The sequence below is a fragment of the Mesoplodon bidens genome (genome assembly GCF_964165515.1).
Source record: "Mesoplodon bidens genome assembly, chromosome: 2".
Taxonomy (NCBI): Eukaryota; Metazoa; Chordata; class Mammalia; order Artiodactyla; family Ziphiidae; genus Mesoplodon; species Mesoplodon bidens.
This window is the reverse complement of record NC_138177.1, coordinates 160,246,922-160,262,501: the sequence shown is the minus strand read 5'-3', so window position 1 is coordinate 160,262,501 and position 15,580 is coordinate 160,246,922. Positions and strand designations below refer to the sequence as shown.

Sequence of the window (15,580 nt, the reverse complement as noted above, 5' to 3'; positions counted from 1 at the left end):
TCATGATTAGATTCAGGTTGTACATCTTTGATGGGACGATTACAGAAGTGATCCTGGGTCCTTCTCACTGCATCCTATCAGGTGGGGTATGATTTCCCCTTTTATTAGTCTCTCAGCCAGATAGCTCTTATTTGGAGTCCATGTTACCTAGACTCTTATGCTGGAAGCAGATGCTTTCCAAAATTTCCTTCTATTTCCTAAACTATATGTTTCCAAGGGCATTTTTCTCTGCAATTCTAATCCTATTTTGTCATTAAAAAAATACTGTAGAATATTGCCATAAGTCTCCTTAAGGTATTTTTCTTCTTTTTGGTTCTCATATGAAAGGAAATTTATTTAGGGCTAATGTTTGGCTATAAAAAGGTAAACATTCTTTCCCTCATCCCATTCCCAATCCCTGCTCTTTGCAAGTTGGCCTCCTTCTTTTTCTTCAGTTCTAGTCTCAAATACCAACTCTTAAGACACATTTTCCCCAATTATTCTACATGAAGTAGATCCTCTACCTTTTCATTTGCTATCCTACTTGTTTCTTTCATAGCACATATTACAAGTTGCAAAGATTTTATTTGTCTACTTACTTGTTTGTTATCTCTTCTTGGGGGAAGAAAGCTGTATGGGGAGCAGGCATTTCACAGAGCAGGAAGCATGAATAGATAATGAAGATATGAAAGGATGCTCATCCTCATCTTCAACATAAAAGTGAAATGCTATCCACCAGGTTGGCAAAAATTTTAAAGTCCAATAAAGCCCAGCGTTTGCATGGATGTAGTGCAACAGAAGCTCTACCTCTGTTGCTAGGAAGAGTGTAAACTGTTATAACTACTTTGTGCGATCAATTTGGCATTACCTAGTAAAACTGAATATGTAAATACTTACAACCTCACAATTCCACACAGGCATGTACCCTAGAGAAACTCTTGTCCACAAGAAGGAATGTACAACAATGCTCATATTGTTTGAAATAAAATAACTTGAATGCCTATTAACAGTAGACTAGATAAATCACTATCTTCACGCAATGGAATATTAGATGGCATTGAAAAGTGAACTAAATCTAGTCACATGCATCTGCATGAATTTCAAAAGCTTAATTCTGAGTGAAAAAAGCAGGTCACAGAAGAACACTTATTGAACAATTCTATTTACATAACAGAAATAACATGTGAAATGTAACAGTATATATTTTTGGAGACATACACCTATGGAGTAAAATTATAATGTAAAGCAATGAATGGTTAACAGAAAATTCAGGATCGTGGTTAACTCTGGGGGTCGGGCAGGGGGAACGTGTTGGGGGCGGTACACAGGGCTTCAAAGGCACTGGCGTTCTTTTTCTTAGGCTCAGCCATGGGTGTTCATCTTATTCTTCTTTAAACGGCACATGTATGTTACACACAGTTTTTACACATTGCTATATTCCACAATTATCAAAAGCCCTATGAGTGGGTGGAAGGTGCCTTCTTGCTCACTCGGCCCCTTGCAAAGAGCTTGTCCCACCCGAGCCCGTTGGCCTGGGCCTAGCAGTAGATCCTCTCACCCAGGCCCTTGTCTGCTCTCTAGTCAATGAGGCCTTGGACCATGGTCTGAGCAAGCACCTAAGGGTCTCATGTCTCATCTGAGGGCATCAGGGGCACAGTGGCCAGGACACACACAGAAGCAAATGCTCTCCTGGGCAGACTTACTCAGGAGAACTTGGGAACAAGGACGCCCCAGGGCCGGGCTGGGCCTCCTTCAGCTGGTCCTGGCGTAGGTGAATGCTCAAGAGCAGGGACCAGAGATCTGGCCTAGGACTGAGGTGATTTCAATATGGATCCTGTTAATCTCTAAATATAATAATAATGATGATCATGATAATGATGATGATGATTATTAACACTGCCATTTATTGAGTACCTTTTATACTCTGTGCCTAGAGCTAGGCATTCCCATGCATGATTTCATTTAACTCTGTGAGGTTAGGTACTGATATGATTCCCATTTTGTGGATAATGAAATCCAGGCTCAGAAAGGTAAATGACAGACCCACAGTCACATAGCTAATGTGTGGCAGAGATTTGAACCCAAGTCTGTGTGACTCTGGAGTCCACACTCTACCACTCTATGGGCAAGTCACATGGAGTCAGAATGACATAGCCTTCAAGACCTGGGTCCCATTAATGGGGTGAGAAGTGTGCCCAACAAGAGGGGTGTGGGTACCAAGGCAGATTGAGATGGTGGGTTTCTCATCTCCATATCATGCCCACCTGGGCCTAAGCTCCTTGGGGACAGCGGCTGGAGCTGCCGACGCTCTCAACAATGTTGTTTCTGTCTTTCTGTCTTGATATCACTAACTCTCCCAAGGACTTAGGGCTGAATGCTTTCATGTTTCTATAAATGCACGTGTGAGGCAGTAACACCGTGCGGTCCCACTGGAGCAGTCAGCGCAGAGCTACAAGGACTGGGTTCTCCTCCCAATTATAGCCATGCAATTTGGGGAAGGCTCTCCTGCCTTCCTTGGCCCTCATTTCCTCATTTGTAAATTGGGGGTAATAATAGCTGCTTAACTACCTCACAGGATTCTTAGAGGTCACAAACTCCAAGCCCCTCATTCGCAGGTGAAGAAACTGAGCTCTCAAGCTGGGGAAAGACCTACACAAGGTCAGACATTGACTTGAGGTGGAGCCAGGAATAAAGTCAAGCCTTCCTGATTTCTAGTCCAAATAGATGCAATGTTCTGCAAATTGTAAACAAGGGGGGTTATTTCATGGCTGGGCACAAGCCCACGAGAACTTTTTATAAGTTTTTCTATGCTGTGTCCACTATAACAAAAATGAGGAAATACCTGGGTCCATAACCTTGGACTTTTAGAAGAAAGTAGGCTGTCGATAAGGACAGATGCACCCTGAATTGTTCATGCTCCTCTACTTGAATTCTCCCTGATTTTGTCTGTGCACAGTAGTTCCTGTGGGGTCGACAGAGGCCCTGGATTCCCTTGGAGTGGGACAAGCCTCTAGAATGTGCTGAGGGACAGGGTGGGGCACAGGTAAAGGGATAACACAGCCAGGGAGCTGGTGTGAATGATGGATAAGAAAGAAGCCTCACTCTGCTGCCTCTGAACTTGAACTTGGTGCCAAGGATCAGCGTCATGGGCCTCTCGCCCTACTAGTGTGGAGGGGAAGGAAGACTCACATTTATGGAGCCCTGTGCCGGCAGCTCTCACATACCCTACACAACGAATTCTCATAACCCTGAGGAGACCAAGGCAGAGAAGCTATGTTACTCTTCCAAGTCCCACAGCTGGCAAACGCGGGAGCCAGGAGTCAAGCCCAGCACTTGAGAGTCTGCCCACCCACCCCGCCCCCCCCCCCCGGCTTCCATACTGACCGGAGAAAGCTATGGCGAAGATCCCACCCGCAGCCGCATCACGGTGGAACTTGAGCAGGACCTGGTTGGATGAGCTGTGCATTGTCTTCTTGGCCAAGCTGTGGCTGAAGGCTCCGAGCTGTGGGGCTGTCTGCTGCGGCCCATCCCTGCAACAGGAAAGAAGGTCCTGCATGTCACGGGTCACCACGCCTACCTGTTCCACCTGGTGTGTCAGCGGCCTTCAGTGAGCAAAGAGACATCCCTGTGTTGCCTTCCCTGGAACCTTATCCAGTCCCTCCCATTTGTTCTTAGCCATTGTCTGGAAACTAAGTGAGAAATCAATCCAGGGCAGTCAGGTGACAGTTATCCAGCCCTGGAAATTTTGAGAAGAAATCTCACTATCTTCTGCTGATTCCCAGAACCTCCAAACAAAGAAATTTTTAAATTATATCTTTGTCCAAAGATTCAGTGGTTTGGAAAAAAAGCTGTCTAGGAAACTGCACTTATCAACTAATAATTCACATTCCCATTTTAAAATTAACTCAAGATACACTAACTATATAACTCAGAGCTGAGCTGTCCAGTTTGGTAACCACTAGGCTACATGGGACTATTTACTTTTAAGTTATTTAAACTTTAATAAAGTTTAAAAATCAGCTCCTCAGTCACTCTCGTCACATTCAAGTGCTCAATGGCCACATGTAGAGTGGCTGCCATATTGGACCTCACAGATATGGAATATTTCTCTCACTGCAGACAGTTCTGTGGTCAGCACTGGCTCAGCATGAGATGACCAGTGGGATTTCACAAAATTCCACTCCAAAGCTCTTTCATTAGTTCAGGTAGCTTATCTTAGGTAAATGTAGAATTTTGGTTTGGACTCTGGAAATACTGAGAAAAGTCTGTTCATCTACGTCCTTTCCCATTCCCATACCCGTTGGTACTTTGACTGACCCCCAGCAGGACTCCAGGTTGGGAACCACTGTCTTGCCATTCCTTTCCCTCCAAGGAGTCAAAAAGGCTAATTGAAGCTGAGTCCTCATTCCACTATGTTTTTTTGAGACCCAAGAGGCTGACAGTCATTTAAAACCATTCTGCTCGTGGTATTCTGGACAAATAGATGGGTGACCCAGTTTAGAGCCCAGTTAGTGTCCCTTTCTCATTGGCTGTTGACATGGCAGCTGGTCCTACCAGATGGTGATGAAGTCTCCAGAGGTCTCCGTCTGTAGCAGGCTGATGTTGAGGCGGATGCCGTGACCAATGGGTACGGTGATCAGCCAGACACAGTCCTGGGAGATGGAGTAGGGACTGGGAAAGCCCGGGGAGTACACGGTGCCATTGAAAGAGGTGACGTTCCCGCCACAGGGCACTGCCAGGGAGAGGACACAAACACAGATGAGTGCTGGAGATCACCTCCCCCCTGAGAATTCAGATGACTTCCTGATGCAGTCCCAGCCCCCAGCACGAATCATCCTGCTCCAGGAGGCTGGGCGGGATGGGGAGAGGAGATGGGGCTGAGGGAGGGCCAGGCCTGGCTTTCCCTGCTGTTCCCAACACACCACAGCCCGAGTGGCCCTTCACCTTCAGTGCAGGTCCTCTGTGGGCCTGCCTCAGCCCCTGGCCACCCTCTTTCTCTTTCTTGTGGAAGAGACCTGTCCAGAAGGAAGGACACATCAAAGCTACGCCCTCTCCTTTCCTAGGAATACTAGAGTCAGGGCTTCAGTACTGTTGCTGGGAAGAGGTAAGAAATTATGATAGTATCTCTTTCTTTCACTTTTTATTCTGAGATTCTTGGAGTGGCACTTTTGGTCTTAAGAGTTGTGGATTCTTGTGGTGAGGCTATGGTTGGGTTCAAATTACGGCTAAACCATTAACTGACTAGATAATTGACTAGATAAGTGTAGCCTCTCTTTCTTCACCTAGAAAATGGGACTAAGGCTTCCCTCCTCATAGGATTGAGGTAGCAATCAGATGAACTGCTCCGTGTAAAATGCTCAGCCGGTGCTAGCTCACGGAGGAGGCATCTGCTACATAGACATGATCCTCTCTCCCTCTCTTTCTGTCTCCCCAGAGCAAACGTACACTTAGACTCACTCTGATCTAGGCTTTAGGCAGGGGTATAAAGAGTCCTGGAAGTCTCCATGGTATTTGGATTTAATCACCATGGAGGAGAATAAAAAGAGGTTCTGGGCAGAAAAAAACAAAAAAAAAAACCCCAAAAAAACCCTGGTCCAGAATAATGAGTGTATTGATTGGCATGGGTCATCATGCAGAGATGTGGATGGAGCCGGACCAGGCTGAGAAGAAAGAGTCCCAATGCCTCCAAGCGGCGGCCAGGGTTCCTGCGAATGTGAACGCATCCTGAAGCTGGTGCACATGGGCATGCCATCCCTCCTCCATGTACTGAACCTCCATTCGGTGCCAGGCATGGCCAGGGGAGGCAAAGGACAGCAAGGATACCATGGCATGTGATTCTGATCTGTGAGTGTGTCCCAGGGGACTGTGAGTGCCCTGGGACACAGCTAAGTGTACCAGCATCTCCAGCCCAGGGTGGAGCACGCCATCAACATGGAATGCCACAGAACGTTTGGGGGGGGCCCTCATCTGGTCCTGTGAGGGGGTGAGGGAGTCCTGGCAGAATTCACATTTAGACTCAGACCTGAGGAATGACAAGGGCCAGACAGGTAAGGCAGGAGAGAAGAGCAATGTTCTATAAGAAGGGACCAGCATGCGCTCAGAACCAGGGGTTAAGAGAGGACAGCACACGGTGAAAATGGAAAGTATTTCAGCTGAGCTGGAGCGTAAAGTCTGAGAGAGTGGAGAACAGGGGGAGGTAAGTGGTGACCAGGCCCTGGGGCACATCATGTGCTACCCCAAGGGGACTGGACGTTACCCCAAGGGAGATGGGGACACCTTGCTAGCTTCTGAGCAGGGCAGAGTCTGGAGTACATGAATGGTTTCAAAGGCTCACCCTCACTACACTGTGAAAAGTGGATTGAGGAACACAGACTGAAGGCTGGAAGCCCAGTGACGAGCCTCATCTAAGTGGCCTGGATGAAGGTGGAGGCAGCACACAGAGAGAAGTGGATGCATTTGAAGGGCAATTAGGATGTAGAATTAGCAAGACTTGGTGACTAGGTTGGATAAGGGAGAGGGCGGCTGCCCAAATTGAAGGCTGAATAACCAGGGGACTAGAGGCACGCTTCACTAGATGAGGATCTCAATGTAAAGGCAGAAAGATGATGACTTCCATTTTGAATACGCTGGGACTTAGATGCCTCTGGATAGGAGAAGATATTCAGTAAGGAATTGGATGTACAGGTGAAGAACTCAGGAAAGAGATAAAGGTTGCAGATACAGATGGCATTTGGAGATGTGACGGAAAGAAGACAGTCTGGGAAAAAAATTCAAAGGACAGCAACACTTAAGGGACAAAGAAATAGATGACCAAAAAGTTGGCACAGGCAGAAAGGTAATTGGAAAAGCAAGAGAAGATGGCATCTAAGAAGCTAAGGGAAGAGGGCTTCCTTGGTGGTGTAGTGATTAAGAATCCAACTGCCAATGCAGGGGACACAGGTTTGAGCCCTGGTCCGGGAAGATCCCACATGCCGCGGAGCAACTAAGCCCGTGCGCTACAACTGCTGAGCCTGTGCTCTAGAGCCCGCATGACACAACTACTGAAGCCCACGCACCTAGAGCCCATGCTCCACAACAAGAGAAGACATCCTAATGAGAAGCCCAAGCACTGCAACAAAGAGTAGCCCCTGCTCACTGCAACTAGAGAAAGCCCGTGCGCAGCAACGAAGACCCAATGCAGCCAAAAATAAATAAATAAACAAACGAACAAACAAACAAACAAATAAATAAAAGAAGCTAAGGGAAGAACTTTCTTAGGAGGAAGAAGGGATTGTGGCTCAGGATGTCTGATGGAGGAAGCACTGCTCGTTCCTCTCTCCTGTGATGCCATAAAAAGGAGTAAAAAGGGAACAAAAGTCCACAATGAAGCTTGTCATATAGCAGGTGACCAGCCAACAATTCCAGAATGATGGACCGGTTATACACGAGGATGGTTTTGAAAATCTGAAAAACGAACTGGAGTTGAATAGTTTTAGAGATTATGATCTTATATTCCAACACCAGAACAGCTCAGTTGTGCAAACAAGGTCTCTTTATCTATGGAGAGTTAGCACTTCCAGTTTTAACTGTAAGTTTTTGGGCCAGTTACTGCGCTGGGCGCTTTACATGAGCCATCTTGCAACCCTCGCAGCTCTTACGAAGCAGAGGTGAGAATCCATTGTACTAAGGAAGAAACTGGAGGTCAGAGAGGTGAAGTGGTTCAGAGATGAAGCCCAGGGCGGTCTGATTCTGGAACTGGAGTGCTTTCTCCTGGACTATACTGTCCTCCTGACATATTTTCCCCTTTCAAGACAAATCCCAGCTTCTCCTCCAGGAAAAGGAAGGAAAATGGAACTGAGGTGTGCAGACAGGGGTAGGGACAGCATGACCTCTTGGTCCTCCTCCATCCTGGTTCTGGTTAATGAAGACCCAGGAAAGTGCCACCTCTACCTCCCCGATATCATCAACTCAGATTTCTCTAGGCTCGTGTAGGAGAGGGAGAATAAGCTGGGAGGTGTGGAGAGAGGAACAAGAATTTCCTAGAAAGATGCTTTATTCTCTTCTCCCTTTAGGAAAGTGCCACGATTATCTCTCTCTACCCCTCAGCACATCAGTGTCTTCCCTTCTGACTGGGGACATCTAACCCATGAGGTTGGCTATTCCCAAGGGCTGAGTATGTATTCCTTTGGCTGCGACCCACATCTCTTCCAGGTCCTCCCTAGTGCTGGCCCAGAACTCTGTCCCAGGACCCTCTTCCTGGATAGGCTTGGTCTCATCTCTATGGAAACAGGATGGACAAAGTTTGCCAGGACCTCCCAGCATGGGTGATCCCATGGAGCGGGCACGTGGAGGCTGGGACTGCTCTGGATCAGTGTCCCTAAAAAGAATCACCAGGGATGAGGAAGGGACATACCTTCACACCTGGGCAGGGGGTGGTCCCAGTTCCGGTTGGTGCCGTGTTGACATGTGAGGACAGGGTGGCCCATCAGTTGATACCCTGGGAGGCACTCGAAGGTCACCGACTGCCCAACATTGTAGCCAGCTCCCCGCACAATGCCATTTGCAAAGGGCTCTGGGTCTGGGCACTCTTGAAGTTCATAGGCTGGAAAAGATCATGAGAGAAGGTTACTTTCTCCTCTCTGGGCATTTTCTCCCTGACCAGAATACAGGCGTACCAGGGAGTTAGCATAGTGGTGGAGAACCAAGACATGGACTCAGATGGGCCCTTCCTCATTTTCTAGCTATTGGCTTTGGGCAAATGAATTACGTTCTCTATGCCTTTGTTTTCTTATTTAGAAAATGGTTATTGTGAGAATCCAGTAGGATCAAATATACACAGCTCTTTGCACAGTCCTGGCACGTGGTGAGAACATAATCAATGCTATCTGTTATTATTGTTTCCATGGGAATAGGGGACCCAAGGAAGACAAGGCTAGATTGAACCATTCTTCTTCTTCTTCTTTTTTTTTTTTTAACATCTTTACTGGAGTATAATTGCTTTACAACGTTGTGTTAGTTTCTGCAGTATAACAAAGTGAATCAGCGATTTGTATACATATATCCCCTCCCTCTTGCGTCTCCCTCCCACCCTCCCTATCCCACCCCTCTAGGTGGTCACAAAGCACCGAGTTGATCTCCCCGTGTGATGCAGCTGCTTCCTACTAGCTATCTATTACACGTTTGTGAACAATTCTTCTTTGAGCACCTCACTGGGGCTCAGCATTGACCTCCGCTCTTTCCTGTTGCTGACCTCATTCAACCACCAAGGTCACAAACACGGGAAGTGGTCAGGTGAGGACATGAGTGGGGCCCTTCTAACTCTGAGAAATGAGAGCCCATCAGGAAGGAAGAAATGAGGTGGGAGGAAGCCAAACCTGCGGCAAAGGACAGAATAGCTGGGGTAAAATTCCCTCTAAAGAACAAGGAAGTTGCTTCCCTGAGTATGAGTGTGCCTGCCTCACACTCCTTAATGGGAGTGGCTGAGTCCTGGCCCACCGGGAGAAGTCATTGAGGGATTTGCTGAGCATGTCACAGAGCAGAGCCTTCACTTAATTGGACAGTAACTAGGCCCACCAGACAGAAAGTCAGCCATGGGAGTAGAGAGAGCATTCCAAAAGTGGAAATTCTCAGGGGGAGTAGCTGAGACCCAGTGAATGCTCCATGCAAGCCGGTGCACTCATCACGTGCAATAACAACACAAGTAACAGTCATCATGAGAGTGCCGTTACCAAAGTGCTCCCTCTGTGATGGTGGCTATTATGTATTTCCTTTCAGTATCGTGCAGGGAGGTCTCTGTGGGAAGAAATGGGCAGGTTTCACTGGACATCATCAAGTAGTTGGCTGTGCTGAAAAATCGAGCAGTTGTAGAGAGAGTGGGTGGGCTGGTCAGCCAAAGGGAACATGGCTCTGTTAGCAGCAGAGGGTTTGGTCGACCTGGCAAATAAAGTCTTAGTAGAAGCAGGGAGCCTGTAGCTCAGGGAGGTGACTGAATGGATGAATTGGGCTTTTTTTTTTTTTTGTAAAATATTTTATTTATTTATTTATTTATTTATTTATGGCTGCATTGGGTCTTCATTGCTTGTGCAGGCTTTCTCTAGCTGAGGCGAGTGGGGGCTACTCTTTGTTGCAGTGTGCAGGCTTCTCATTGCGGTGGCTTCTCTTGTTGCGGAGCATGGGGTTCTAGGCACATGGGCTTCAGTAGTTGCGGCACGTGGGCTCAGAAGTTGTGGCTCACGGGCTCTAGAGCGCAGGCTCAGTAGTTGTGGTGCACCAGCTTAGTTGCTCCGCGGCATGTGGGATCTTCCTGGACCAGGGCTCAAACCCATGTCCCCTGCATTGGCAGGTGGATTCTTAACCACTGCGCCACCAGGGAAGTCCGAGCTGGGCTTTTAAAGAGAAGCCTCAGTGGGAACAAGGGGACCCAACGATGGGGAGGAGCCTGAAGACTGAGGCCTCGTGAGAAGCCAGAAGCAGCCTGGAGGAGAGAAGCTGGGTCTTTCTTACAGGAATTGTCTCCAGCGGAAGGAGCTGGGCTTTTCACAAAGAGAGACCCTGAAGTGAGGGTACCAGGACTGCTTTCACATGGAGAGAAATCTCAGAGCCCGTTCCACCAGAGGAAGCTTCAAAGGGAGAGGTTGATGAACTAGAGACTGTCATACAGAGTGAAGTAAGTCAGAAAGAGAAAAACAAATAGCGTATAATATCGCTTGTATATGAAATCTAGAAAAGTGATACACATGAACTTAGTTGCAAAGCAGAAATAGAGACACACATGTAGAGAACAAATGTATTGATATCAAGGGGGGAAAGGGGGAGTGGGATGAATTGGGAGATTGGTATTGACATAGACACACTACTATGTATAAAATAGATAACTAATGAGAACCTACTGTATAGCACAGGGAACTCTACTCAATGTTCTGTGGTGACCTAAATGGGAAGGAAATTCAAAAAAGAGGGGATATATATATATATACGTATAGCTGATTCACTTTGCTGTACAGTAGAAACTAACACAACACACTGTAAAGCAACTATACTCCAATAAAAATTAATTAAAAAATGAAAAAAAAAGGGAGAGGTTGGGCCTAGAGGGCAGACATGACCCCTAAGAGGTGAGCTCCTTAGGGAGACTAGTAGTAGATGCTCCAGTAGGAACAGATACAATTTCAAACAAAACGCCATATTAAAAATACTAATAATGATGATGTCTAACATTTTGGAACAATGTCATCATTTTGCTAAGTTCTTGTGTTCTTACAATCTCCTGAGAAATTTTAGTGGAATAAGTTAAGCCTGTCGGACTAGGAGACCTGGGTAGGAGTAGCTTATGCTGCTACTGAAAACTTGATGGGAATATTTACGTGAAGAAGGGAAAGAACCCCAGCCGAGGAAGTTCAGAGTGTCTAACAGGAGGGATTTTGAGGAAAAGTAAGGATTTGGATTTCTTCCAAAGAAAGTCAAGGGACCACAGAGAGCTAGGCCTGCTGTATAGAAATGGCGGCAGTGGTGACAGGTGGCTCTTTCATGAAGCAGGTCTTTTCATAAAGGAGAAACCTGGGGTGAGTGGTCAGGCTAAAGAATGTGGGTCGGGCTTCCCTGGTGGCGCAGTGGTTGAGAATCTGCCTGCTGATGCAGGGGACATGGGTTCGAGCCCTGGTCTGGGAGGACCCCACATGCCGCGGAGCGGCTAGGCCCGTGAGCCACAACTACGGAGCCTGCGCATCCGGAGCCTGTGCTCCGCAACAAGAAAGGCCGCGATAGTGAGAGGCCCGCGCACTGTGATGAAGAATGGCCTCCGCTTGCCACAACTAGAGAAAGCCCTCGCACAGAAACGAAGACCCAACACAGCAAAAAAAAATTAATTAATAAACTCCTACCCCCAATATCAAAAAAAAAATGTTAGCAATATGTACAACGTTCTGGAAATGACCTTCTTTGCAATGAAAAATTAAACTTACCATGAAGATTAAAAAAAAAAAAAAGAATGTGGGTCTATAGAGCAGGGAGGATTATTTGGGCCTGACACATTGGGAGGCCTTGGTGGGAGCGCCTGGGCCTCTGGCACTAGAGACAACCCAGTCGGGAGGTTGGGGTCATCATAAACGAGAAGGCTTAACGGAAGCTGAGGTCAAGTCTGAGGGGGGCAGCTGCCCTGACACCAAGAGTGGCTACGCAGGGGCCGTCAGGACTGGGGCAGTGGGTAGGCGCTGAGGAAAGAGCTGGGCCTGTGACCCAAGGGAAGCCTCAAGGGGAACATCCAGGCAAGTGCTGGGGTAAAATGTGAGTGAGGGGAGCTGGGAGCTGGAAACCCCAGGGGACGTCGCTGGGCCTCTCACACAGTTGGGCCAACTCAAGTGAAGGCGCTGTTCCTCTGAAGGCAAACTTACCACCCCTCCTCCCTGCTTCCACCCCTGCCCCCCGCCACACACACAGCGAGCATCCTTAAGAAACCGGCTTCCTCTCAACATGGGGAGCCTCGGTGTGTGTGGCACTAACCCAGAGTGCTGGCCTGTGTCTGGAAGCCTTAGTGCAGGGCCCGTGTGCAGAGGAGCCTCAGGTGAAGCTTCTCAGAGGTGCGGGCTTGGTGAGCATGGGAGGGGCTGAGACCAGGGCTCCGTGGGGGTAGTTAGGTCTCTTCTACAGGGAGGGAGTCCATGGAGTCTGCAGGACTCAGAGGGCAGCCTTGACAAGGACAAAGCGGACTTAACACGTGGGGAATGCAGCGGGAGGGTCTAGTCCCACCACACCAGCTGGGCGGGCAGGGCTGTGCCCGTCACAGGGGTGAAGGCACAGGGCACGGGTGGGCCCCAGAGCGGCTGTCCCTGTCACAATAGTGGCGTAATCAGACCTTGCATTTATCCAAGAGGAGGAGCCTCAGGGAGAGCCCCTGGGCCTGAAGGAGGATGTTACAAGTTGAATTGTGTCCTCCTCAGATTCACATGTTGAAGTCCTAACCCACCCCTGTATCTCAGAACGTGACCTGATTTGGAAACAGCGTCTTCGCCTGCCTTTACCTAAATTAAAATGAGCCTGTTAGGGTGGACTCTATTCCAATATGACTGGTGTCCTTATAAAAAGGGGAAATTTGGAAGCAGACAGACAAGGAAAACAACATGTGAAGATGAAGCCAGAGATGGGGGTGATGCTTCCACAAGCCAAGGAATGCCAGATGGCCAGCAACCCACTAGAAACCAGGAGAGAGGCATGGAGTATATTCCTCCTCACAGCTCCCAGAAGGAACCAGCCCTGTCCACACCTTGATCTTGGGACTTCCAGGCTCCAAGACTGTGAGAGATGAACTCTGTTGTTTAAGCCACCCAGTCTGCGGTACTTTGACAGAGCAGCCCTAGGAGACTAATACCTAGGAAGCCTGAGAGAGGCATGCGTCTGTCCCAGAGAGGCACCCTGACCTTGTATTTGGGCCTGAGTCTCTCCTGGGACAGACTGTGGCTGCGGGATGCATCGTGACCCATTGGGCAGGTCTCACTGCCCACCGAGGCTGTGTACACTTCACAGGCACAGGCTCCTTTAGTTAAGGTTGGCCTCTGCGATGCGCCCACATACAGCCCCTCTGGGTGGGCAGCTGTGTTACCACCAACGAAGTGGCACTTTCTGGGAAAGAGGCTCTGCTTCTCGCTGCTGCTGCCTTGGTGTGAGGGTCCCAGCTCCTCCTCCTGAGGCTTCCCAGGTGGTAACAACCCTGACCATACTCAGGGATGGTCCCCAGAGGGGGCAGCGCCCGTATAACTGGCCCAATGGTGGGGTACCCTTTAAGGCTTTCCCTCAGTGACAAGCCCAAATCCTTGGTCAGTATTCATCTCTGACAAGGGATAAAAAAGCCAAATGTCAGAATGGTATGTATATAGAAATTCTATATTACCATAGAAAACACAACCAAAAAAATCATGACGTATTACGTATTCTTCACAAGAAACATGTAACTAGGTGTGGCAACGTGTGGGAAAAGATCTGGAAAGATCACATCAAAACAATAGTGGTTATTTCTGGGGAATAATTCTGGGTTTGGAGGCTGTAGACAAAGAAAGCTTGGCCTTACCTGTTTTAATGTTTGTAATGTTTGTAATGTTTTAATTTCTTAATTCCTCCCTCCCTCCCTCCCCTCCCTTCCCTCCTTCCCTCCCTCCTTCTTTCCTTTCCTCTTTCTCCCTCCCCCTTTCTTTTTTAACACAGTAGGTGTGTTTGTAGACTGTGTAATTAAAAACTAACTTAAAAAAAGCAGATTGCAAAACAGTATCTATAGTGATCCAATTTTGGTTAAAAATATAGTTACATCAGTATATGTACAGAAAAAATGGGAAAAGCAAACTGTTACAAGTTGGTATCTCTGCATAAGCCAGGGTTATGGGAGAATTTTGACTTTCTGTGAGGTGCTCACAAAAACTTCTGTGATGTTTTAATTTTTTGACAAGCATGTACTAGCCTTGGAAAAAAGTCTAAACACATGAAAAAAAATTCAGTGGAAGAACCTGGGCAAAGAGGTTAGAACAAATGGTTCAGTCAGTCACACTAGGAAAGCCCCCGAGGGAGACGTCGGGTCCGATCAGGGCCCGTGTACCGCTGCACAGGTGGGCACAGCTGCACGGGCACAGGTAACAGCCCCTCCACAGGGGAAGCCTGAGCTGGAGTGGATGGAGCTTTTCCAGGAGGAGAGGGCCAGTCACAGGACTCCAGCTCAGAATGGGGGAGCTGCGGTGAGTGTGGTCCGGCCTCACGCAGGGAAACCCTCAGCGGGAGTAAACGCACTTGTCGCACCTGTCTCATTGTTAAGGCTCAGTGGGCCCTTCTGGGCTTGTTACAAGAATTGTTACTGGAATCCTCCATCATGTCAGAGGAGGAGCTTTGCCGAGCATAACTGACACACAGGGGAGGACCCAGAGGAGGAAGCGAGCCTCTCAAGGCCAAGGGGCAGTGGCTGGTTGGACACTCGGGGATGCCTGAGTGGGACTGATGGGTCACTTGCTCAGGGGAAGCTGCTGGCTGTTGGGCGGGGATGGGGATGGAGCCTGAGAAGGCGCTTTGGGGCTGCCAGCCTGGGAAGGGCTTGTCGAAGGGATTCAACAGCCTCCGTGGGCCAGAGAGATATGTCACGGTGGTCGGGCCGGCCCCCCACCTCCCCGCCCTTCCTGGGTTCCCTCCTTCCCTACGCAGAAGGCTGGGAAGACGGGTGGTTGTAAGAGGTGGGGATGGACGGGCCCTCCCTGTCCTCACCCTGATACTCCAGCTTGAATCCCGGCCGGTTCTGTGAGTGGTCACTGTGGAAATACACGGTGGTCTCGTGGGATGTGGAGAGCAGGGCGCTGGGAAGCTCACTTCCACTGAATCTGCCCATGATGCGGCTGGTCTCATAGGGGCCATTCCGGATTTCTATGAAGTCATGGTTGGGCTCGGTGGAGAAGTTCAGGAACTGGATGTGAGCTCCTGGGAGCAAGACAGAGGCAGACAGTGCCCAGAGCAATACAGTCCCGCATCCCATGTGCCACCTCATGAAAGCATCACCAGCCAGAGCCCACGGGTCCCCTCTACAGACTGCCCACCCAGTTAGGGTTCCCAGACCACATGTGGGGAGTCACTAGTCCAGCCCAGTCTCTCGTCTTCAGGC

The 15,580-nt window shown here is 48.6% G+C and overlaps 1 protein-coding gene across 1 annotated transcript in view; it reads right to left on the bottom strand.

The window, feature by feature from the left end:
- CSMD2 (CUB and Sushi multiple domains 2) overlaps nucleotides 1-15,580 on the bottom strand; it is a 675,416-nt gene that overhangs the window by 99,742 nt on the left and 560,094 nt on the right. The window contains 4 exon segments of the mRNA XM_081223918.1: nucleotides 3,364-3,509; nucleotides 4,534-4,711; nucleotides 8,372-8,560; nucleotides 15,190-15,399. Of these exon segments, the coding sequence (XP_081080044.1) occupies nucleotides 3,364-3,509; nucleotides 4,534-4,711; nucleotides 8,372-8,560; nucleotides 15,190-15,399 (723 nt within the window).